The sequence below is a fragment of the Ambystoma mexicanum genome, chromosome 4q (assembly GCF_040938575.1).
Source record: "Ambystoma mexicanum isolate Mex_15411 chromosome 4q, UKY_AmexF1_1, whole genome shotgun sequence".
In the NCBI taxonomy this organism is placed as follows: domain Eukaryota; kingdom Metazoa; phylum Chordata; class Amphibia; order Caudata; family Ambystomatidae; genus Ambystoma; species Ambystoma mexicanum.
Window position 1 is genome coordinate 1,172,877,133 of NC_090928.1, and position 26,888 is coordinate 1,172,904,020.

General features: G+C 45.4%; 1 protein-coding gene across 1 annotated transcript in view; it reads left to right on the forward strand.

Annotated features, from left to right (window-relative positions):
* The window catches only part of KIF6 (kinesin family member 6), a 2,002,255-nt gene that overhangs the window by 530,828 nt on the left and 1,444,539 nt on the right, over positions 1–26,888 (forward strand). The window contains exon 9 of the mRNA XM_069608751.1: positions 24,455–24,541. Within this exon, the coding sequence (XP_069464852.1) occupies positions 24,455–24,541 (87 nt within the window). The remainder of the gene's footprint in view (positions 1–24,454; positions 24,542–26,888) is intronic.

The window sequence follows — 26,888 nt, forward strand, 5'->3', positions numbered from 1 at the left end:
TTTCAAGGCGCAACCAGGCATGGGAGGGGGACAAAGGGAGGACAAGACAAACTATCTTACTAGGCCTAGTGTCATTTAGATTGTGCAAGTGCGCAACAAGAAGTGCAGGGGAGAGGATACAGGGCGAAGTGCACCCAGAGCAGCAGAGCCCTGAATTAGTGCAAGGAAGGCTGGAACTACAGGGGCAATCCCAGCCCGGTAGTGCAAGGTGGGCCAGGTGGCAAGAGCATGGGAATTGGTCAGGGGGGCATGGTGTCCTGTAAGACTTGGAGGACACAGATCAGCCAGTCAGCAAACGGTGCAGGAGTAAGGAAAGATTAGCAGGCGAGAGGGAGCGCGAAAGAAGAGTAGAAAAGGAAGATCTAGAGGAGCTTACGGAACTTAAGGAGAGCTGGCTGATGGCGGAAAAAGGCAGGGAGGCACCTGCAGAGGAGAGAGATCTACCCCCATTCTCTGCTTGGAGAAGCGATTCACCTGCAGAGAATTAGAAGTAGATGAGCAGAGGGCTCTAGGAGGAAGGTACATAGGCAGAGAGAATTTGATGTAGTGAGGGCCACAGCCCCAGAAAGCCTTGTAGATGATGCAGAGGGTCTTAAACTTGATCCTTCCAGACACTGGGAGCCAGTGGAGGGATTTCAGGGCCGGAGATATGCAGTCATTGGGCTTGAAGCCAAGGATACGTCTCAGTCTTCTTCTGGATGAGTTGAAGAGGGCGAAGAGTAGAGTTAGGCATATTGAGAATGAGGCTGTTGCAGTAGACCAGCCTAGAGAGAACCAGGGCTCTGGAGATAGTGAACTTCTGGGGGAATGTGAGAAAAGGGAGAATACCTCTGAGGAGGTACAGCTGGAAATGGGCCTTCTTGGCAAGGTCTGTGATGTGTGGAGAGAAGGAGAGAGTGGAGTCGAAGATGACCCCAAGGTTTTTTGCCTCACAGGAGGGTGAGGGCAGTGGGCCCAAGGAGGGCAGCCACAGTGAGAAAAGAAAAGCGGAAGCAGGGGTCCCAATGAGAAGGATCTCAGTTTTACTGGCATTAAGGCAGAGATCGTTAACGGTGCACCATGCCTGAATAGCAGATAGACAGTCCGGGATGAGCGAGAAGAAGGAGGCCGAGAGTAGCCTGAAAGAGAGCTGTTTGTCATCCACATAACACTGACAGTCAGAGGAAAAGGTAGAGATCAGGAGGGCCAAAGGGGCCAGATATGCATTTATGAGCCAGGGGGAGAGGATAGAGCCCTGGGGCACACTACATGTGGAGAGAGAGGTGGTGGTGAGAAAATACCCAAGCTAAACCTGGGAAGGTCCGTCCAAGAGGAAGGAGATCAGCCATGCCAGATCCGTGATGCCCAGGGTCTTGCGGAGATGAGTAATCAGGATGTTGTGGTTGACCGTGTCAAATGCAGTGGAAAGGTCGAGGAGAATGAGGACAGAGGGAGAGCTGCGTCAATATTAGAGAGCAGATCTTCACGGTGTTCAGGAATGCAGTTTCCATGCCTCTGGCTGCTCTGAAGCCTGACTGATGGTCATGGAGACAACCACCAGATTCAGTGTAGAGCGTTAGCTGGGAGATAGCCAACTTCTCCAGGAGTTTGCCCAGGAAAGGAGTGATAGAGATTGGGCGATAGTTTGCTGGAATGGAGGGGTCGGCTGAAGGCTTTTTTAGTAGGGGATGCACAAGGGAGTGCTTGAGAGATACATCCAAGTATCTAAGTAAGAGAGGGGAGGTGAAGGAGTTATTACAGAAATCGGCCAAGGCTGGAGTGAGAGAACCAATGTTGTCCTTAGTGGTTCTGGAGCAGCAAGGGGTCACCTGTTTGGATGAGACCGTTTGTCAATAATAGAATCCTTTGAATGGAATGATGAATACAGACTTGTAACGCTAGACGTGAAAGCCCTGTATACATCAATCTGACATGATCTAGCTTTGGAGACAATTGATTATGTGTTTGGAAAAAGATCTTCATAATACTTGATGCACCTCATGATGGTGAAGGAAATGCTTAATTTCACGATGATCAATAACGTGTTCTTATTTGATAACATTTTCTATAGACAGACCAGGGGGGTGGTGATGGGGGCCCACTATTCCACCTCCCTAGCCAATCTCTTCATGGGCTTCTATAAAGAAAAATATGTACACAATGACAATGCAGGATGAACAAAACTATGGGTCAGATATATTGACGATGCTATGATATGGCAGGAGAACGAGGCGGTACTAATGGGATTCGTACAATATCTAAATAACACATTTGGAATCTTGTTCACAAGCACCCACAACTGCACTGAATTGATTTCTTAGATGTACATTTGTTTGTGAATGAGCAAAGAATAATAACGAGTACATTTAGAAAAGCAACTGAAGCGACTGAAGTCAATTCAAACTTATCTGCTGCAAGCTGTCACAAGGCCAGCATGATTAAGAAAATCCCAACGGGAGATTTTATAAGAGCAAGAAGAAAGTGCACGACCACCAAGGATTAATCTCCAAACGAGTCACACAAAGAGGATAGAACACAGATGTCGTTGACAACGCCAGAAGGAGAGACACAAAGGAAAGATCAACTAAACCCGAAGGCAAAGAGGACAGGAACTAACGAGAGCGTGATAATGATTACTCATTATTCCACAGAGAGTCATCTTGTGTACAAAATGTTGAAGAAACATTGCTCATGCTTAACCTTGGATGAAGACTTAAAGGAACACATCCATAATGGTCCAAAAATGTTATATACAGGGGCCCCAACTCTAAAAACATAATTTAGCCCATCATTCATGGAAGCCCATAATGTACAGAGAACCTGGCTCAGCAGAGATTTTTCTAAATGTGGCACATGTAGCATGTGCAAGTATGCACAAGAAACCAACACATTGCACATGAACAATAGGGAACCTTGTGTGATCAAGGACTTCATTACCGAAAATCAAAATGTATAGAGTATGGGTTGATTTGTATATGTGGCCTAACATACACAGGGAGCACTATACGTGACATACACAGGGAGCACTATACGTAACATACACAGGGAGCACTATACGTAACATACACAGGGAGCACTATACGTAACATACACTTAACATACACAGGGAGCACTATACGTGACATACACAGGGAGCACTATACGTAACATACACGTAACATACACAGGGAGCACTATACGTGACATACACGTAACATACACAGGGAGCACTATACGTGACATACACAGGGAGCACTATACGTAACATACACAGGGAGCACTATACGTAACATACACGTAACATACACAGGGAGCACTATACGTAACATACACAGGGAGCACTATATGTAACATACACAGGGAGCACTATACGTAACATACACAGGGAGCACTATACGTGAACTCTAAATAAGGATAAGAGAACATCTAAGCAATTTGGGACATGGCGCTGCAAGATTCCCGTTCTCTGTTCATTGGTTGAGAAACCATCAAATATGGAGCAAAGAGGCTACAATGATTTGTCAATTCCAGACAATTCAACATGGGCTGAGCATGACATTGTTTTTTTCCTGTGATAAATTAATTGTGTAATGAGGGAACTGCATGTGGTATACTTATGTAGTTTGATGACCACCAACCAAAAGTAATGAGAAAGTACACATGTGTGGTTTCTGTAATTGCATTGTTTATTCATGCAGGGTGTGAAGATGACTATTGGCATTTGACCCAGTAGATCAACATGACGTACGTAACTGAGAGGTTTGAGTTATTAAATGAATGAATAGGTTCATCTGTGAAGCAGTGCCAAACTAATAACACATCTTACCATTCAGTAGACATTATTTAAGGTTTTAAAAATGACTAGGCTAGGGAGGAAGGGTTATACCTTTAGACAGTGTGGTTTCCCTCACATAAAGGCTGAACAATACATAAACTAACCTAGACACTAGTTTTAATAGAGTACAAGAGTTGCCAGCGAGGCTTGACGCTTACACATTGGTGGTGTATTGCCCCAGAGTAATGAGTGGTGACACATGCACAAACCAATGGGGATGTGCCACTTACAATGTGGAGTGTGGGGTCAGAATTTGAAATAAAGCAACTACACTCGAAGATCAAAGGAGAATCACATGTATACACAGGACTAATACTGTAATTACAGTACACTGGAAGACCACACAGCAAGTGCAGACACATTAAGCTGTAGGACTGGTGGAGACAGATATGTCCTGTTTTACAGGGGGTGGACTACTTAAGGAAGCTTGAATGCTTTGAGCTTGGCACAGTGAAGTGCCTGGGAGACCTGCGATGTTGGCAGAATAAGACTAGGGATGGTATATATCAGATTTACTAAGAAGGGTACTATCGGAGGGTATCTTATAAGATGAATTTCCCAGGTAAATGGGGAGGTTGCATTTTTCAAATATGTTGGCCATAAATGAAATGGAAGTCATTGTTTGCGATTTATGAAAGGATTCAGTAAATATATTTTGTAAACTGTTGACACGGGATGGACTTGGAAGATACACTCTAGCAATGGACTTTGCCACACACACGGCAGGTCCACAGATGAAGGAACATTAAGGTGCGGGCATTGATATTTATTTATGGAAATCACCCGGGACGTCACAGGTTGCTTAAAACATGTCATTTCCAAAATGGCAGGGTTCAGACCGCGTGGCACTGAACAAGATCCGAGAACGGAAGCTGCATGTTAAGGCTGGGATCCCATTCATTTATATTTGTGGGGACACTTAGAACTGAGGCATTGATGCTTTGATGAGCAGGCAGCCACACGACATGACACCGACCACAAACACACTTGTGTTCCAGTGAGGAACGGGAAAGAAAACACGTAGCGTCAACCTTTGGGGATCCTAACCCGCTGTCACGTCACCTTGAAGTGAAAACCTTTACATATATATACGGTGAGGACATACCAAGGCAGGGAGTGCAGTGGGTGTGGGCTACTAGCAATGTTCATGCAGTCAGACTTGTGAACATTTCTTTTAGAGACTGATGCACATATCAGAGACTATCCTGAATTGGGATCCACTTGATAGGATGTCTGCCTAAACTGAGGAATATGTTGTGATAACTATAAGATATGCCTATGAGTTTTTCCCACCATGGTTCTTTCAGACATAAGGATCCAGTAAAATGAAGAGGTGACCTACACCAATTGAATATTCTACAATAAGGAGCTACAAGCCATTTAACCAACAATAAGGGTCAGGTATCTTTCTAAAGGACAGTTCCATTTAGCTGAGGGGCGAAATTGCATGCAATCACTGGATGCAAGAATAGACGCATCAGAGTTATATGGACATTGGACATAAGTCTATAGGTTTAGATATCGGGAACAGCATGGAGAAGAATGGTAACCCTGGAGGGCACCTTCAAATGGACACAGTCGCAAGTGATCACCGATAGGCCCAATGGTTAACACGATGCTGAGAAGGTGCTTGGTAATGCTATAACATTCTCTAATGAAGTACAAACAGGTTACCAATATATATATTTCCTTAAAAGCACCCTGAGGGGTAGCGATGTGGATAGGCCGTGTTTGGCACTGTTTCAACTATACGTCAGAGAAGGTGTAATGGGGAAATGCACCAAATATAAGAACAATGCATCAATGAGATTTTGTTTCATTTCTCCTCTTTCCTCCTACTTTCTCACTCCCTTTTCCCGCTTCCTTCGGTTCTCGATAATGACCATAAATCTTTGCATACCAAATGTAATTTTTTGACTTGGCAACCAAAACATCCACATATTATGTACATGATAAGGTATCAGGTAATAATGTCCCCATACATAATGTCGCCGGGAAAAGCCATTGGCGACATTATATATGCTGACCTAATGTATGGGGACAGGTTGTGGGGATGTCCCCTGCGTCCCCCGCATGTTCAATATAATAATGTCTACACAAAAGACAGCGACATTTTTGTCAGGAGATATTTTTGCGGGGACATTATTACATAGAAGCCATGATCATGGATGACTTGTTTTGAAATCACAAAACCAACTTTTGTGGAATATTTGGGGATACGTGGCACCCTCCAACGAGAACAGTTCAAACTTTCACCTAAAGTATTCAGGTAGTTAGCTCAACCAGAGAGCAGCCCCATCCACTTTTATGTGTAACCAGAGCTTGTGTACATTCGGGGATTGGGCATGAACCTTTGCCCTCACTCTATGTAGCTTTTGAAAATGTTGCTGTACCGCCCACAAGATGTCACTATTCAGATAGACATACTGGGAATTGAGGGAAGCATAATGGCTTCTGATACAGAAATCATACCTATGCAGAGTTATATTTTTTTTTTACCACAAACCCTGTAAATGTGCATAGCTAATGGTTGTAAAAGACAGGCATTCCCACAGAAGGCGATTTGCAAGTTTAGTTGTAATAATATTTCTCTTGGTTGGACCGCAGCAATTAATGCGTTTTCTGTGCTCACAATCATCCTACATTTATCCCCATAGGAAATATGCAGCTGGATAATTGTGCAGACCTGGCAGCGTTAAAGCAATTATTTTTAATATGATTATAAACGTTTAAAAGCCTTAAATGAACTTAGACTGTACTCTTGCAAAGAGGGTGATGAATGCAGACTAGAGATGATCATTTGCTTTATATGGCATCTTGTTCTCTTTTAAAATATGAATCCACATTCATATATCTGTCCCAGTGGCCTAGCACATAATGCGGGGGCCACCCTGCAAACCATGCTGCGTCCACCAACCCCACCCCCACTCCCAACTCAAGGCCAGCCTGGACCACCACACATTTACAATGCGCATGGTGAGCTTGCCGCTGCAGGGACATGCTCTGCACTGCACTCGGCGAAAGATAGAAGTACACGTTTTAATCAAACCTTAAATCTTTCACCTAGCGTAGAAACAAGGTGACTGTGCCTGACCCCTGACACCCATATGTATCAGCCACCTCTGTGTGTGTGTGGCCAGTAATATTCTGCAATGTAATACTACCGTAAGAAAACATGTTCTTGCTTGCAGTGCCAATATATGCCAGTATCCCCATGTACGAACATGGCTTTACCCTTATGGACTATACAAATCTCATGCCACAGGAAGAGAACATGTTAATGTTGGCTGCAAAATTGTTTCCCCTGCACCACAATGTGAAAACACTTTTCATATTGATTTTAATGCCAGTAAAAAATGCAATGCCACGAAAAGGAATCATCATGCCCTTACTGACTGCACAAATGCTCCCATGTACTAATACTCATGTTGACTTTGCCCTTAAAGCCATGTGTCAGTAAGAAAACCTTGTCTCCTTGTTGGCTGCACAAAAACTCCCCAGTCACCAGGTAAGAACACTCATTTTAACTTTGCCGTTAATGCCAGTAAAACATACAATGCCACCATAAGAAGACATTTCTTTTCTGGACTGCATACAAGCCTCTCCCCACCATACAAGAGCACACATCATTAACACTGGTAAAAATGCCCTGCCACAATAAGGAACCATTTCCTTGCTAGCTGTACACCCCCTGCCCCATTTAATGACACACATCATATTGACACATCATGTTGGCATTGCCCAGCCATGCTACAGAAATAAAATGTCCAGACTTCCTGCCCTGTTCTGCTATAATGTCCCTCACCCTAAACCCTCTTCCATGTAATAAAGCTCAGGTTGGCTGTAAAACATGTTGTGACTGAAATAAACCATCCAATGATGCGCTCCAATGCCCCCTGTCTGGGCCCCAGCCTTGCACACACACAATCATACCCATTCACCCACCAGTTCCTCACCTGTATAGCTTCTCTCTCTCAATCATTAACATGGGCAAGCACAAAATCTGACGGCATTGTCTGCACGCGCACCCAAAGCATTCACACGGCATTCTCTTTCATGCATGCACTTAAACCCATGCATACTGTGGTAGGTCAGAAGGATGAGATGGATTATCATGTGCCATGTTCAACTTGCTTTTATTCAAATAATAAAGAAAACGCCTCACTAACCTTAGTCTATGGGATGCCCTACCTAACCAAACTAAACTAGGGTGCTCGTCGACAGATATGAAGTCCAAACTTAATAGTCCGTCCTCTGTCAGAAACTAGCCTAAGCTGGCCCTACCACTATTGATAAATAACAAAAGACCAGGAGAAATACTCCCTTGTCCTGGGGAATGCTTCTCAGCACAGATCTCTTCAATCTGATATCTTTAAATAGTCTCTTGCTATTCCTTGTAATTGTTCCTTCAGTTCTTTCAATGGGTCTTCCCAGGCCTTGTGCATTTAATCACCCTGTTTCACCAAATATTTTTCTTCTTCTCGAGATGTGTAGACAAAGTCTCCGTCTGACTCCTCACGGTCTTGCCACTCACAGGAGCATGTATCAAGTATTCCTAAGTAGCTCTGCAACATCCATGCAGAGCTTGCTAACGCAGGTTCGAATCCCAGCAGATCCAAACTCAGCCTTTCATCCTTCCAAGGTCGATAAATGAGCACCACACACCATGGGTTATAATAAGCAGCGCTCAGATACCTGAGGGTTTGTAGCGCTATATAAATGCGAAATTATTATTATGATTATTATTATTTTTATAATTATTATCCTTCACTACCCAAGCCTCCCGCTCTCCCCTGTACCTGTATTGAAGGGGGACCACGCCATCAGGTTTTAACCTCCTTGTGTCTGTTATTGGTGTATTTCTTACCCGGATGCCAACAATAGGGCTCTTCACTGGCCCTTTTCGAGCGTCCCTCCGGGGATTATTATTAAATGTTCTCTATTCTGCACAATTCCTGCTACCTTGCACAGTTGGCAACCGTATTGAACTGGATTGGCCGCTGAGCTTATATCGCTATGATCTCCACCGCTAGTACAATGTTTAATCTAGAATGTAAAAATTCCATACGCCAGTAAGGACTTGGAAATCTCTCCAGATATTTTGGCAAGACACCCACTGGTTTGTCACAACAGGATAGGCTGGTATACAAAGAATATGATCTCATTTTCCAATCCCAATGAAACAAAAGCTTTTTCACTAAACTGGATGATGCTGAGACAACCAAACCAGAAGAGACAATCAAGTCATACATGATGTTAAGAACATACAGACAAAAGCGACCAATTGGGCATGCTGGAGACTAATCTACTACATCAGTATTTAAATTTGCAAAGGGAGAACCCTTCACAGGGTCGAGCAAGTGTCTATACAACAAAACAACCTTCCATAAGAACCAACCCAAAAGGGAGATGAAACCCAACTCGAAAGAAAATAGATCAATTGGGACACAAAGTGGCAGACTGAAAACGTTTCACCATATCGCGGCCTCGATTGTGTGCCAATCAATATTAATTGCCATAAAGCAAAACTCATGCTCGTACAAAATGGATGGAACTTTTTTAGCCTTATAATATTGCAGCAGACGTTTCGCCTTAATTCAACAATAACGTACATACATCCACTTCATCTGAGATCCACATTGGACAGCCCTGGCTTTATTTCTTGAAAAAAGTTCTAATTTCTTAGAGGTCGATGTAAATAAAACCCTAGATACTCCATATCCACATTTGGAGCAACTCTACTCTAACCCACTATCCATGAGTGTGCAAGAGACTTGCTATTTTTTTGAGAATCTGATGATTATTTTTTATTTATTATTTATCGCCAGATCGTTCTCCATATACGACTACAGTGTCAATTAATCTCTGGAGGCCAATTGGCGTTTGGTCAGCCGAAATAAGATCATCCGCATAAGCCATCCAGCTGACCCTCAAACTCCCGATTTCTAGAGGAGTGAAGGCCATAGGCTCCAAATAAGAGACCAAGTCCACCAGGTAGGATTCGAATAGTGTGAAAGCATCATGAAGCAAGACACAGACAACAGACATAAGTTTAAACAAACAATATCATTTAACTTAAATGTCAGGATGGAAAAATGCCTATCTTGCCCTATGCTAAGGTGGGATTTCCCTTGTGAGAAACCTGAAGGTGTCTCACCCGCTAGTCCCCGGAGATCTGTCATCCAGGTTGCCAGGACACGGTCATCGCTATTGCATCCAGTTCCTGTGGGTCAACCAGTGGGGGAGGATCACCTGGTTGAGGGGTCTTCAGGGAGTGGCAGTGGGAAACTGAAGGTACCCCCTTCCCTGTAACACCTTTTCCCCATCCTACCCTGTGGCATATATGGAAGCACTACTCCTTTTCCAACACAAACGCTCTCTTACATGGTAACAGAAACGGACTAACACCAGAGCTGTTTACCTGACATTTCCCAATACACCTGTCAGGCAGAGTCCGGCAATTGACCGTAACCATGCACACCTGAAGGCCCTTTACCTTCCCCATAGGGATAGAAGGCAGAGCACAAGAGCACACTTCGAGCAAGGCTGAGCGCACAAGGAAGCAGCTCTTCCAGACCGGCAGTTCAAGCGGAGGAGAAAGGTGGCAAGACGTGAAAGGACGACGAGGAGGTAATTGCCCTTGCCCTTTTCAACTAAGACCCGCAAAGTCTGTGGAAGGTAAATCATAAGACTGGGAGTTACAGGTGGTGTGTGGAGGAACAGATGTCAATGGGGCAAGGGGGCCTCCCGAATTAATAGCACAGATGGGGAGGCACGCTGTCTACTGTGGTACCATCCTTGACTCCAGAAGCAAGACAAGCCAATGGGTTCAACACAGCCGGTGAGTCGGAGGAAGCTGATAGCAAACCGAATTGTGTTGATCCCAAGGTTGCAAGTAGCAAGATTATATGAATGCAAGGAACTGGAGAACAAAGAACTTGTGTGTGTTTGAACTTTTGGCAATGCCCAGACAAGGGCCAGCTGCAGAGTGGTCGGGTGCCGCAGTAGTGCTCATTCGAAGGACTCTTGCTGGCCCCTTTTGTTTTGTGTTGAAACAGAAAGTTCCAGCAGACCCTAGGAAAGGGTGGCGTGAGATGTCAGAGTGGTCTTACAAGGGTCACGTCAAATCCCTTGTACAATCAAAAGTCTTTGGCCCATTGCAGAGAGAAAGCTAGGGGAAGATAACCCTGCTTTCTGATGAAAATGAGAAAATCATGAACTGTGTTAAATGAGGCTCTAGTGAACCCGACAGAGGGAGGTCCACTTTGCCAGGAGGATCCGAGCCCGGTGGAGGGAGATCCTCGGGTGAAGAGCAACTGCCCAAGGTGCAAGACCACTGAATGAACTTTTGTTTGTTTGTAGTTTTTATCCAGCAGGCCTTCTAAGGCAAGTAACTTTGTTGAAAAGAGACTTGGCCCTTGAAGGTTCTGGTCTCATTGAAGGGACTTGTGCTATATAGGCCCTTTTTATTTGACAAGACACTACTAGGACTGCCTTATCATTATTTGATAGTTGTAGCTTGCTCCCATCTTAGCTTTAGATTAGGCGTTTTTCTCACCCATGCATAGAGTTTAATAAACACCCTTGAACTGTGATCACTTATTTCTGTCTTTACTGTTGACACCATGAGTTCCTTACACTGTACCTAAATGAAACTAAGGAAAGTCTCAGTCAAAGAGTTCAACTTAAGGATCTGTCTGTGTCCAAAACCTATACTTGCGCTCACAACTGTACAATGTGTAGGGATGTCAACAACCAAAAGAAACAGTATCCAACCTAAAGTTCTGAGCTTCTTCCAGTTCGCAGCTTCCTTTCAGCTCCCTTCCCCAAGTATAACACAGTTCCAGCAAAAAGTCTTAGTTACCTCTCTTAAGTTCAAGGTGACACAATTTTAACGAACACTCATGGTCCCCTTCTCCAAGTTCCAGTAACACAGTTCCAAACACAAAGTTACCTTGAGGCTCCGTCCTCAAGTCCGTAAGTACTTCAAATCTCAGGGTTCCCTACCCCAAGATTTAAGTAACATAGTTCGAAAAGCAAAGTATTCTTGTCTTCTAAGTTTTAAGTTCCAAAGTTAAATTATTTTTGTTTTTAAACATTAGTTCCTTTAGTTTGTAACTTTCACATAAGTGGACATCAATATACCTTGTAATTTAAAGTTCCACTGTAAACCAAGCTTCAGCACCTTTTTTGTTGAATGTTCCTTAGAGTCACATTCATTTTAGAACTCAGCATGTTGTAGTTTGTTTATCCTTTAAAGTTATATTCATTTCAGTACTTCAACATACAATGGTTTGCATGGCTGTGAAATTCCGTTCCCTTTCTGGGTTCTGAATGTCTTAGTACTGGCTATTCAAATTGGTTTTAATTCAGTTCAGTATCCATGAATTATGGGTTTTGCTTATAGCTCATTCTCACTTTATCTGTTGTTTAATATGCATTTGTTTCACTTTAATTGAATTGCCAATTGTTCGGAGACCTTCGAAAATGTTTCTTGACACACGTGACCACTCTTATACAACATATTCCCAGCTCTTCCCAGCTCTTTGGTAATTGACAATGAAGGACCAGAGACTTTAGAAAACATGCTCATTCTTGGCACACGGCCACTCCGATATAAAGTATTCAGAAAATAATAAAGTTCACACACTCGCGCACTTGGCTTACCATTCATTCATTAGAAACTAATCTGTCGCTTTCACAGTTCTTGTTGGAGCGCGGATCACATGGCCTTTGGCTTTTAGTGCCTGGGATCCATCTCCTGCACCTCAGACACTTCGGTGTTGGTCCTGCAACAGGGGAACGAACACCTCGAGCAAAGGGGTGAAAGGAACAGTCTTTCCACACAGCTTCATTCACCTTGTTCAGCCCCCTCCAGGGAGTCCCTGCTTGCACGCTACGCCATGCTTCCATGGACCACCTTTCTCCGTAGTCTCCAGCATCTTGGCGTCCTGCTTCAGCTGCTTGCACCGGCCCTTCGCTGCTTCCCTTGTCACTCCACCACCTCACCTACTACCCACAGGTCTCCCTGTTGTCTCCTTTTATAAACCTGCAGCCCCTTGACAGACTGTAGGTGTGAATGTCCAATCAACCCTGCCTGAGCACAGTCAACGATACATGCCGATCCTTTGCAGCTTTTAGCACACATCTTCCTCGTCCCAGTACCAGAGTGGTAAAAGAGCATTGTGTTCATTGGTCTTAGGTGCTTCTTCTTCGTCTCAGTACTGTCAGTATGAATTGTGGAGAAATGAGGGGAATTGACTTATAACAGCCTATGAAGGTTGGGGTCAACATTGAAAGGAGGATACCATGTTTTGCCCAAGGGCACCTTATTCTGTCCTGTCCTCTTTTGTGGGTTTTGAGCCTTGTCATTTTTCCTAATGTTATACTGACCCAAGGAAATGGGGTGAGAATATCCCACAAAGGTTTCTGTAAATACGGCTTCCTCAAAAAATGGAAAGGGTAAATACTGCACCTCACCTGGGAACCCTTCCTTCCCATTCCCCAAGAACCCTCCATCCAGGTTAACCTCCTTCGCTGCTCCACCCCCCAGTGCCAGGATCCAAAAGCAATGCCTTTCCCTGGCCACCTGTGATGAGGATCCGAGGGAAATAGATGTGAGGACGCCCTCAGGTTTCTCTCAATAGGCAGTGTGCCAAAACGCAAATCTGGAGCAGGCTATGGGATGTTTTAAAGAACTCCTACAGATGGCCTTGCCCGTCCAACCTCACCTGAACAGAGGTATCCTCATGAATAGGCATCAACAGTGCGAGAAAACCACAATCTGTTTTTTCCGAAAGCCTGTGATAGATCAACCGCTGCAAAATAATAGATGAACCTCCCTGTCCGTATAGCCCATTCCTGCAAACATTAATGGAAAACCCATTTACAGTTGTGCCATCCCCCTGCGAAACCCAGTTAGCATTTTACTTGTTCTCCCCACTGAGGACACCCAATCCTCTAGTCCAGCCAGAACAAGGGCGACAAAAATGTTGCTATCTGCGTTGATCAGGGTGATGGGAGATAATTAGCTGGTTGTAAGGGACCATGCTGGACAAGTGATGGTTTCAAAGTAAAGTTAGTCTTTATTGACTAATAATATAAATTAGAGAAAAAAATAATCAAAGGAGGGGGAAAAAAGCAGGATGTCACTTCTCCTTAATGAAGTCCAAAATTAGCTTGGTCTTTGGGACCTTCCGAGGATATGGCACGTATCTGGAGCTAATCCTTGTAAGCCCAACGGAACACTGTACCTTCCTCTTCTCCTCTGACTCGGTTCTGAAACAGAAAGGAGAACTCTCCCTTAGTCCTTTCTCTCTGTTCACTTTAAATAGGGGCCGAAGATCCCCAGTCCAATCAGAGCTCACAACTCCTTGCAACCTTGATAAGCCCCCTAAGCCCCGCCCCATTCCTTCCCGAATGCCGGCTGCCATAATGGACTATTCACGGGTGCCTTGAGGGGACTGCCTTTTGTTGTTACAGGCCTCGGTGTTTCGGGTGCTCTACAGTAAGTGAACCCTAACTCTGATTGATGTCCATGTTTTAGTGTCTTTCTTTGTTTTGGAAAATAATGCTCTGATGGCGTTTCGTATGAGTTTACCCTTCCCAGCATGTGGTTAATATGATGGCATCCCGACCTGTCAACCAACGCCGTCTTGTCGGTATGCCGCCTTAACGTCCATTTATTCCCCGCAGCAGTTTCTGCAACAGGAAGTCTGTCACCTTTAACGGCTAGCCCTGCAGGCGGCATTTTGCTTGAACGCGGTCAACTCCACTGTTCTCACTGCATGTCCATGGTTCCTTGGGTGGGTCTTTCCTCCAGGACATGTTCCTGTCCACCAAGTGTCTTCTGCGTCCTCTTCGACCACATTATCCATGTCCACGGCCGACCGGCCTTCACATTGTATGGTGTCTGCCTTGAGTTCCTCTTCAGAAACCACGGGTTTACACGCACCCCCGAGGAATCGAGCCGGTTGGGCCGATCCATGCTCTGTGACAGATAGTCAGGAACAACCTGAAAGGAAGCCGGTTTGTGTACGGTCCGGAAACAGAACTCCTGTAGTGTATGAAACCATCTCAAACCCCTCTGGTTGGTGTCATTGTGCACTGCCAACCATTGTAGTGGGGCGTGGTCAGAAAAAAACGTGAAGGTCTGTCCCAGCAAATAATACCTGTGAGATTCAATGTCCCATTTTATGGCCAGAAACTCTTTTTCCAAGGTTGAATATGACATCTCATGTGGCAGGAGTTTTTGACTTATGAATGCCACCGGATACAGGTCTTCGCCCGTGCCTTGCGACAGTACCACACCTAATCCTGTGCTGGATGCATCGGCCTGTACAAAGAAATGTTTCTCAAAGTCCGGACACCGTAGAACTGGAAGGGCTGAGATGTGTCTTTTTAGGGTTTGGAATGCTGTCAGGGCAGAGGCGTCCTGTAAGAAATCACCTTTATAGGAAGACTTGAGGGCTTCCGTAGTGGGCTGGCAAGGCTGGAGAACATATGTATGAATCTTCGGTAGTATCCGATGACACCTAAAAATGCCCTTATCTGTTTTCTGTTGCTTGGCATGGACAACCGCCTGATCGCCTCCACTTTGTCTACTTGGGGTTTTACTACTCCTCCAACCCCTAGATAACCCAAATACGTTGTCTCTCTTGCTGCTAGTATGGTTTTCTTTGGGTTGATATGTAGCCCAGCTTCATCAAGTGCGGAAATCACTTTTTTCAGGTGACTTATGTGATCTTCGGCTGAAAACAATTATATCACCCAAATATGCTGAACTGTACGGTATGTGTGGGGCTAACACTTTTTTCATTAATGCCTGGAAAGTTGCTGGTGCACCGTGTAAGCCAAAAGGCAGCACGGTGAAGTGCTAAAGGCCTGATGGTGTCGAAAAAGCAGTTTTCAGCTTGTCCTCCTGTCTTAAATGAATCTGCCAATATCCTTTTGTTAGATCAATCGTGCTGATGTATTGAGCTTTGCTCAGTCGTTCTAATAGTTCATCAATCCGTGGCATTGGGTAGGCTTGATATGAAGAGATGGCGTTTAATTTTCTGTAATCCATACAGAACCTAGTGGAGATGTCTGGTTTGGGCACCAGCACAATAGGTGATGGCAGTGACTAGTTGACGGTTCGATCACTCCCTCTTTTTGTATGGTCGCTCTTTTCGACTCCGGCAGTCTGTATGGTCTTATACTTACTGATTGATTTGGATCAGTATGTATCTCATGTTCCACCAGGGTCGTCCTTCCAGGGAGAAGGAGAACACATTTTCCATCGTTTGGTGGTGTCTTTCCAGCTCTGTTCTTTCGTTGGGTCTGAGTTGTGCCCCCGAATGTATCGCTTTGAAAGCTGACTCACCTGTACATGGTTTATGCTTTGTTCATCCATACCGGCTTCCCTCCATTCCTTCAAGAGGTTAATATGGTAGTTCTGTGTTTTTTCCTTTCTAACTGATTGCTCCACTAGATAATTCACTGGACCTAAGACAGCTGCAATTTTGCAAAGTCCTCGCCATTGGGCCAGCATCATATCCAGAGATCTGGGCAATAAAGCCAGCACTTTGTCACCCACTTGGAAAGTCTGTGCCCTGGCGTTCTTGTTATATTTTTCTTCATATGATTGTGCTCTCCCCAGGTTCTCTCGTGCCAGTTCTCTCAGTTTGGTAAGATGAGTTCTCAGTTCCAAAACATAGTCTGTGAAGTGTGTCTCTTCCTCCTGTTCTTCCCATTCGGTTTTGGCTATGTCAAGTATTGTCTTGCGTCTATGTCCGAACAATAATTCAAAAGGCGAAAACCCTGTGGAAGACTGTGGGGTGTCCCTTAACACCATCAACACCCAAGGCAACACTCAGTCCCAATCTTTGCCATTTGGTGCTGTGACCCGTTTGAGCATCATTTTAATTGTTTTATTATACCACTCTACCAGTCCATCAGTCTGAGAGTGATAAATCGAAGTACGTATTTATTTACTGTGTAATTGTTGGCACACTTTTTTTCATTACCCCGACACAAAATTACGTCCCTGGTCGGTCACTATCTCCATTGGCAATCTAACCCTGGAGAAAAAAAACAGAACCAGTTGGTTACATACTTGTGTTGAACTTATACCCCTCATAGGAAAAGCCTCTGGGTATCTAGTGGCATAGTCCACTATTACAAGTAGGTATTGGTATCCATGGCTGTTTGGTTCCAGTGGCCCCACTAGATCCATACCAATTCTAGAAAAATGTTCCTTTATAAGCGGCATAGTATGTAGTGGTGCTTTTTGTGCTTTATACGGAGTGGTCTTCTGACAAACTGGGCACTCTTCGCAGTATTTGGCCACTTCCCGATATACTCCTGACAAAAAGAAGTGTTTTAACAGTTTCTCTTGGGTTTTATCTTTTCCTAGATGTCCCCCAACCACATCGTCATGGGCCAACCTTAATACAATGGGTCTGGAGCTTATTGGAACCAGCAACTGTTCTATTTCTCTTTGTTGTGGGTCTACTGTTATGCGGTATACTAGTTCTTTCTTTTCCCTAAAGCATGGGTATCCAGTTCCGGGACCCGGGCTAGCTGTGGCTTGCTCTCTGGCACTTCTTAGTGTCTAATCTGTTAACTGATCGTTCCGGAATGTTTTCTTGCTGTTTTCCGGTAGCCAGTTTATTAGTCCCATGCATCGCCTGAGTTCAGCCCATTGTTTTTTCCCTTCTCACACTTCTCTCCTTGTTTTCTTTAGCGTTTTCTTGAGTTGTGGTTCAATATCAGTTTGGGAATATGGCGCAGTTATAAGCCATTCATTGTCCTTAACACATTCCCCAAATGAAGATAGATCAGTTCCCACAAGCACCAACGTCGGCAAGTGAGGCATTATGGCGGCCCTCATTCTCGAATGTACCCCATTTAATTTGATGTCTACCTCTTTTGACGGGTAAGCCTTTAGGTCCCCATGCACACATTTTATAGGAATTGGATGGTTCCCAACCTTTTCAACCCCACTTGTGGTTTTATGGTGGTCTGGTCACTTCCGGAATAGAGAAGACCTTGACGCGGTGTTCATCCACCCTGACTTCTACAAGATAGGGCTCTCTTCTTCTTCTGAACTCTCTTGGTTGGACACAACCGATTACCATTGGTTCCGGTTTAGGTTTCCTTGGGCAAAACCGGGCTATATGCCCCCATTTCCCACAATCAAAGCACTGTGGTTGTCGATTGAGCGTTGGCCATCCTGGTCCCCTTGGCTCAGGATGACAGTTTTTGGTCTCTGTGGGACCTGCTCCCTGTGGCATCTGCTTGGTTGGTTCTATAGTAGCCGGACGAGTGAGCCCTGCTTTCTGGAAGGCCGAAGCAATGTCAATGGCTTCAGCCAACGAGGGTCGGTGGTGTTGTCGAACCCATCTTTGCATCGCCACTGGTAGAGTCTCAATGAACTGTTCGAGTTTGATTTGGTCCATGATTTCCTGTACCAAACCGAAGGCTGGCTTTAGCCACTTATCACTTAGATCGTGGATTCTACAGTATAGCTGTCTTGGCGTTTCTCCATTACGTAGGCGAGATTCTCCTAGCCTGGTTCTGTAGGCTTCTTCTAGGCCCATCCTTTCCAGGATGGTTTTCTTAATGACTGCGTAGGACGCATCACCTGCTGGATTGGCCGCCTGGTAAGCCCCTTGCATGGGACCTGTCAATAAGGGAGCAATGAAGTGTCCCCATTTTTCCACTGGCCATTGGGAATTTCGGGCCACTCTTTCAAAGTTCGTGAAGAAGTATCCCAGATCTTCTCCTTACTGACATTTCTGTAGGAAATTGGTTTTGGCCATGCTTGTACCCCTTGTAACGGCCATGTTTTCAGTGATTTGTTTGAGGGCATCTTGCCTGCAACTGTAAAGCCTGCTGCAGAGCATGCCGGTTGGTCTGGGCCTGATGTGACTGGACCTGCATTAGTTGTTGTAGCTGTTGCTGTCCATCAGTAAGGGCTTTTATGATGGCCTCCATGGCGTTCTCCGATCCCACCGCTGCCAACACAATTTGTAAGGGACCATGCTGGATTTCAAAGTAAAGTTAGTCTCTATTGACTAATAATATAAAATAGAGAAAAAAATTATAAAAGGAGAAAAAAAAACAGCAGCATGTCACTTCACCTTAATGAAGTCCAAAATTAGCTTGGTCTTTGGGACCTTCCGAGGATATGGCACGTATCTGGAGCTAATCCTTGTAAGCCCAACGGAATGCTGTACCTTCCTCTTCTCCTCCGACTCCCTCCCTTAGTCCTTTCTCTCTGTTCGCCCCGCCCCATTCCTTCCTGAATGCCGGCCGCCATAATGGACTATTCACAGGTGCCTTGAGGGGACTGCCTTTTGTTGTTACAAACCTCAGTGTTTCACGTGTTCTACAGTAAGTGATCCTTAACTCTGATTGATGTCCATGTTTTAGTGCCTTCCTTCGTTTTGAAAAATGATGCTCTGATGGCGTTTCGTGTGGGTTTATCCTTTCCAGCGTGCAGTTGATATGATGGTGTCCCGACCTATCAAACAATGCTGTCTTGTGGGTATGCCGCCTTAACGTCCATTTACTCCCCGCGGCAGTTTCTGCAACGGGACGTCTGTCACGTTTAACGGCTAGCCCTGCAGCCGGCGTCTCGCTGCATTTTGCTTGAACGCGGTCGCCTCCGCTGTTCTCACCACGTGTCCAGGGTTCCTTGGGTGGGTTGTTCCTCCAGGACATGTTCCTGCCCCAACAAGCATCTTCCTCGTCCTCTTTGACCGCATTCTCCATGTCCACGGTCGACTGGCCTTCACCTTGTATGGTGTCTGCCTTGAGTCCCTCTTCAGAAACCACGGGTTTACACTGGTGTTAGACGCAAACAAGATGTTTGATAGCATGGACTGCTGCTTTTTCGAAGAGACTTTCAGCCTTCGGGTTCGGCTCCAACTTCACATACCCAGTCCCAATGGCTTTGCCCTTCAAGAAAATTAGATAAATGATCAGGCCACACAACCAATATAACTGATGAAAGGCACACGTCCGGGATGTCCCTTATAACCCCTCTAATTCATGTCCACGATGGAACCTCTTGCGAGCAACATTACGGGTGGCCTTCTTCCCACAAAATAGCCCCATATTCTGACGACATCCTAATTGTTCTTAACTAACAAGAAACCCCTGACCACAGTGATACAGTAACTCTAGGAATTTAGAAAACTGATATTTGCACTATCACAGGCTCCAAATCCCAAGGCCTCAATACATCAAAACCGACAGGAGCCATCCACTGGCTGGAAGGGAAATTCCCTTTAAAGTGGTCAACGGCATCATTGGAGTATCTGGCCGTAACTCTTACGCCACACAGGAAAGAGCTTTTAAAACACAATATCTCTCCTCTCTTGAAAGCACTTGCTGCAGATCTTACCAAATGGATTCCTCTAGAGATTTCCCAGGTGGGAGGAATTTACTCTGTCAAAGTGGATATAATCTTGAGACCGTTTTGTCTTCAGCAGCCTCCCCATTTGGATATTCAATTCTTTCATCTTAAACATTCAGAAGAGGATAGTCATCCTCTGAGGGGACAAACACCGCAAGATTTGATATGAAGCTCTGGGGCATTCATTTATGTCTGGGTCCATTTTCAGTCTACGAGGACCCCAGACTTTACTCCCAGAATGGAATCCAGGGCCTTCCACTGCTGGTTCATAGGGGTGGGTGTGGGGCTCAGGACACGTCCAAGAATGTTATATCTAGGTTGCTCCTTTGAGGACTAATAATGTTCTTTACCAGAGAGTGGGAAGTTGCGTACTTGTCACATAAGACAGTGGACATTGGATCCCGGGATCCGAACAGCACGACCTCACGGGTAAAAGTAAAATCTCACGTGTTTGCAAGTTGCTTGACTCATCTGATCCAAAGGAAAAATTGCCAGATATGGCTGCTTGGGAGAAGGGCATTCAGCATGATATCTCCCAGATTAATGACCGAAATCTGGTCAAGTGTATAAGAAAGGTCTAAATACACCCTAAACAAGGAAAATCCATGCAAAATAATGATGCGCTGGTACTGTCCCCCCCCCTAACCCATCGGCTTCATAGGGTTGTCCTGAGGTACTCATTGCTTTGCTGGAGAGATTGTGGCATGCCGGGTACTTTGGAACACATGTGGTGGTCATGTCCTCAGTCAGTTTTACTGGAAGGAGATCTTCTCCAGGATCAGGGGAATACCTGGGCAGTGGCTCCCAAGGAATGCACTTATAATCATAATGAGCGACACTGGCCAGGGAAGGCACTTGCTGCCTACGCGGGGACACCTCCCTTCTTGGTCACACAACTCCTTAACACAGCCTGATTTCTCCTGGCCCGGTCATCGAAGTCCCCATCATCACTCTGTGGTGGGTCAAGATATGGGAATATGGGCAGCTGAGATTACATCCTCTCTCACCAATCCCCTACTGAAGTTCTCAAGAACATGGCTTCCATGGGTGGCATGTTGTTGGAACACATTGGACATTTACCCCAAGCCCACAACTTTACGTCACCTCATAATTTTAGTCTCCAAGTCGGATCAATGGAGGGGTGGGCATAAGCTCACCCTTGCAAGGGAGGAGGAAGGGATCTTCGCAGACAGGAGTGTAAGGAACCGTGAAGGGGGGGAGGTGGGAAGGGAGTGAAGGGGACAGACAGACGGAGCAGACACATCTTCCCCCTTCCCTTTTTTTCTTTTCCTTCTTTTTCTCTTTCCGTCTTTGCTGGCCCGCTCTTATTTTCTGTCACACCACCCCCGCCTCGAAACTGTACTGCATCATGACTAACTGTGCTTGCTTACAACCAAGATGGTGTTTAAATTCTCACGGCCTGGACTGTTTTACTTAATTTTTCCTCTTTCCCTTTGGAAACTGTCCAAATGCACTATTCTCACCAGTTATTATTTGATGTTCTTACTGCATTACACTTGCTTATCACTAATCTTAACAACTGCACATGAAGTTGAGTTAAAAAAAGATGCCTACGTGGTCCAGGACCATCTGAAGCTGAGGGAGTGGCAGCTTTAGGTTTCTAGCTAATACCGGTGGTCGCCAGAGTGACCACTCATGATGTTCCATGTGCACCAGTCGAGATGGCTGTGGGGTGAAGGTTACCGAAATGGGTGGGTGGGCTGCTATTTTCTGCCACACTTCCCATGTAATGTCAATACGCATTGCAAAGTGCACAGCTGAGTGTATTGGTGGAAAGTAGATGGAGGTGTGGTTTTGGGGTCAACCTTGGGGTTCTGTGTGTACGATGTATATGTGCAAGGCTGTATGTAGGTTGTGTGTGTGTGTTGTGTTAAAGAATGTATTCGAGCTGCACTGTAGGATGGCACCACATGGCAGTTATCTCATATTGCTAGATACTGGCACCCTACACCAGCTATTTGCATCACATATCTATACAGCACCACACGATGCACTAGTCCTTCAGTCATATAATGGGTCTGGCCTTGATATGTCAGACTCATCTCCACATATGCCTTTTCATGCCCTTTTGCTCTCCTCATAGGCCAGGGTATGTCCATCATGTGGCCAGTCATTCACATCATGCAGACAGGCAGTCCTACACATGTCAAATACTGGGAGGCTATGCTGATACGCTCCCACGCTGTGCACAGATGCACGCACACATGCAGCTGGACATAAGACACGCACTTGCACGCCCACAGAAACAGGTACTAGTGCTTGCCGCCCATGCATTCTCACATACAAACACGCACTTACATGGCTACATACCAACAAACACTTGCCTGTGCGCCTTTAGAAATGTGTATACCCTTAGTCACACTTCTATATAGAGACACACAACCATTCGCACAGCCAATTTGCACCCCCCCTCTCTAACTAAATCATGCACACATGCAACACAAAACGGCATGCAAACTACTGATTAGTGCATCAGTGGCGAGCGCTCCTGATCACCTGCTCAGTGTTGCAGCCTCCATGCATCCATGCATTCACTGCTTCCATCGTGGCACCAATGAAGGGGCCAGTGGCAGTGCAAGGCAGCCTCTCGCACCTGAAAGCCATCAGCTGCCTGGGTCCAGTGCTTAGTTTTCAGCTATGGCTCAGCTCCCCCCTCAGTCCCCACCTGGGGAGCTCCCGTCACATGGGTGATTGATGTAATGGTACACACCACCTAACTTGAACACTGTCCCAAACATACACACGTTTCCACTTGCACACTCCTAGGAATATTGGGGCAATTAATAGTTAATTATGGGCGCCAGCCATTCATTAACTCTTTGTCATCTTCACACTCAGTGAAAAGGTAGTTGGCGAAAGAAGCATCTGACATCAGGCCCAGGCTGGCCTATAGGGCAATAGGCCCATGGGCGAACCAAAAAAGCCAAAATGCTGCTGTGGGACCGTTTTTTGGGTCAAAGTGGGCCACTTTTTTGGCCAATGTGGGACAGTTTGTTGAGTTATTTATCTATGCTGCTAATAGTTTTGACCAGTGTTACCGAATAAATATTCTTTAAAATGCACAACTTACATCACATTTTATCAACAAACTCCTCCTTGGGTACTATTCAAACAGTGTCACAAAAGGAATGAATGGCCATTTGCATCTGTAGGCCACGTTTTCATTGGTGCTCGCGACAATGTTATGGCCCAGTCCGACCCTGGCCAATATCATACCAAAGGGCACTATAGGGTGACTGTGCGGTGGTAAAGCGCGGTGGTATGGGAAGCAGCCGAAAGGCTACGTGGATTTAGAGAGGGGTGTGTGGAGCGGCCACCTTAACAGTGGAGTGGGGAGGTTGAGTGGAACGTGTCGCCTTCTAGAGATCGCGAGGTTGTGTCCACTTCCACAGAGCTTGCATTCCTTAATGTGTGTGCAGTGTGTGTGCAGCCATGGTGGAACTAGACACGGGGAATGCATGCGGTATGGTGTGCCAGAACACACAATTCGCTTCCGGCTTGACAACACCTCTTTGGCTTATTCATACACAGCGCTGCATTGGCCTCTCCCGAAGTATTTGCAAAACTTTCCCTGCCCCATATATCGGGATCTTCTATTAAGATGCGGCTAAATATTCTTGGCACAAGGGAGGCCCAATGGGCCAGGAAAATGCCAGGATTAAAAAATGTCCAATGCCGATTTTTCAAAGACCCAGACTCGGTAGAATCCCTATTCCATTTGGTCACAGCCTGTGAGTCGTTAAATCAAATAAGGCGTAGATTGTTGGGTGACCATAGGGGAATCGGAGAAACCTTGAGCCATGAAGAGTGGGTTCTTTTGGGGGGAAGAAACGAGTTTGGTCCTAGCAGTAATGACATTGGTGGAATCTGTGCTGGGTAGTGGGACAGACAGGGGGGTATTTGAGGTGAATGAGGGGGACTAAAAATCAATTGAGAAATGAAAACGGACTCTGCGTATTCCCCATCTTAGCCATTTCCGGGTGATGGGATCTCGCCTACCTGCCGGTTTTCTAATTTGGGGTGGGGGGCTCTTTTCCCCCTTTGTGGCCTTACTCTTTCTTTATGTCCATCAAGATGGCATGCTTTCATTGTTTTTAGAGCAATGGGTTAGGAGAAATGCAATGTAATCCTAAAGGTTTTATTGTTTTTAGAGTAATGTGTTAGGAGAAATGCAATGTTTAACAGTCCGGATTGAACGTTTGCTGGCCCCTAACACGCTGCCTGTGTGTCCGCAGGAGTCCATCTCGACGTGCCGGTTCGCCCAGAGGGTCGCCCTGATCAAGAACGAGGCCGTCTTGAACGAGGAGATTGACCCGAGACTGGTAAGACCTCTGTGTGTCGCCGCTGCCGTGCCAAGGGGACGTGCAGGGCCGCGCGTGTGTCTCGATAAATCACTCGGTGAACTGTGTGCAGTGCACATCTGGCCCGTGATCTTTGGCAGAGGGGAGACCGTTGCAATTAAAATCCCTCGGAGCGCAGCGCTTAACGTCATGGGAAATGCGCGCAAGCGTTTAAGCGGAACTGCGCTCTGCTCACGGCCCCGATGAAGCGCCGTGGCGCGGCATGGCGTGTTCAGCTGACTCAGCTCCCTTAGAGTGACGAGCCTAGCTCGGTTCTACTGCACAATCTAGCAATGTTAAGTGATTAGGTATTTTATTAGAAGCTTTGGGGGAAGCCCCCGGTCCTGCGGAAGCATGCATGCCAGACACCTTACTCAGCACCCCTGATACTTTCCAGCATCCCTCACTGGACGGCTACTCTTGAATGTGGTATCCCAGCCATTGACCTAACTGCAAAAAACTTGAAACGGGCTATGGCAATGCCAACAGTATGGCCTTTGGCACTTGCCAGGCCCTGCTGTAGTGGTATTAACTGGCCATTGATGGTAGCAGGTGAGAAAAGGGTGCGAGCAGCTGGGCCTCTAGTAGCAGTGCCTGGCAAATGCCTAATGCTTAATTGTATGTAGGCATTACTGTTCCTTTTATTGTTTTAGTTTTGATCTTAGTAACTTGATAGATGGTGTTATTTTTGCATTGCTGTGCAAAGAGTCATCTTGTTATTTTGTATTTTAATGATGTTTTTAATTATGCAAAAAGCAATGTGGAACTAAAATACATTGTATTAAATAAAACAAGTGAATATTTATGCACAGGCCAAACATGTTGGCTTTGCCAATGCTTCATTTCAGCAGAACTTCAGTGAAGGACACGCATGGTGCTTCCAAAGCGAGTGGCTCAAACTAGGCCAGGTTAAGACATTTTCTTTACACCAGTAGCGAGTTTACAGCTCCAATTAAGTCATTCACTCTCAGAAGGCTGCTTTGAAAAAGCCCTGGCAGGCACTTGAGTGCAAAGTTTAATGGTAAGGCTTGATTAAAGTGAGTTCAAAAAGATCCCAGGAGTATGCGTTTTGGGCAGGAACTGGGTGGGATCGGCCCTAGTGATTATCATAGTGAATGGGTGGGCAGATCATTCCGAAAAACACCTACAAACTGTGTCTCTTCTCGTACACCATTTCTTCCTATCTGTAAGTCAATAGTTGTGGCTTATAATAGCCCAAACTAATACATGGGGTTCATCACAAAGTTGTTTCCATGCGTAGGCTATCCTTAAATCACGTTACCGGGATTCAAACCTGCAACCTGTAGATGACACACACATCTCAGCAGCAAGCGCATAACCCACTGAGCTATCTTACCGGCTATAGCTATTTTACGGCTATAGTAAAATGAGCAATTACATGTTTGAATAGTTTCAAATCCGGAAAGTAAATGCCACTCTGTAGTGGATACCACGTAACTGGTAACTGAGATTTGACAGCAGGCCATTTCCTCTGCAGGTCTTGTGCAAAGCTGGCCACATGTCAGGTCTGCGTGGATCTACTTTTCAGGCTTCGTAGGTTGGCAAAATACATCCCATTGGGAGGGTTCATAAGTGTGTATTAAAGAATTTAGAGTAGCGCAGGGAGAGCAGCACACTCACACAGCATCCCGTACTCTGGACACTCGTTACCTCATACATGCAAACGAACATCCTGAACAGCATGTCAGGGAGATAGGAAAGATAGACACATTACAACAAAGCATTAATTGTGATACAATGAAATCAGTGGCCACTTTATTTGCTATGGGTAAACATGTCTACACTGTACACAAGCCTTTAGGCACAAGGGTTTTGTCAAGTGACAGAGGACACCGAGATGGAATGTCTTGTGGTGATCTAAACAGAGACAACCGCAGAAAAAACATGCCATAACTGCAACTTGCGAAAAACAAAGTAAATAGTGCAAAATCGATGGTTATTCTACTCTAAATGCTTTTTTGGACGTTTTGGTCTGCATTGTGACTTTGAGGAGTTTAAGAACAGAGTAAATCAGTGGCTCGCCCCCTGAAGGGTGTCTGGAATAAACCTTTAATGAGTCTAGCAATTATTGTATAGAATTCCAGAAAGGCTCATTATTTCTTATTCCTATTCTTTCTCATGTAGGGTCACTGCTCAAAGTGTTACACTTTTGGAACCCCCTGTTTTTTTCACAAGGTCTGAGCAAGAAAGCCTTCCACTTCAGAAACAAAGAACCACATGGCGCTGGACACAGCCTAGGAGTTTCAATAAAAAAAAAAAGAAAAACCTTTTTTTCTTTTTAGCAGTAGCAAGGGAGATCTCAGTGTTT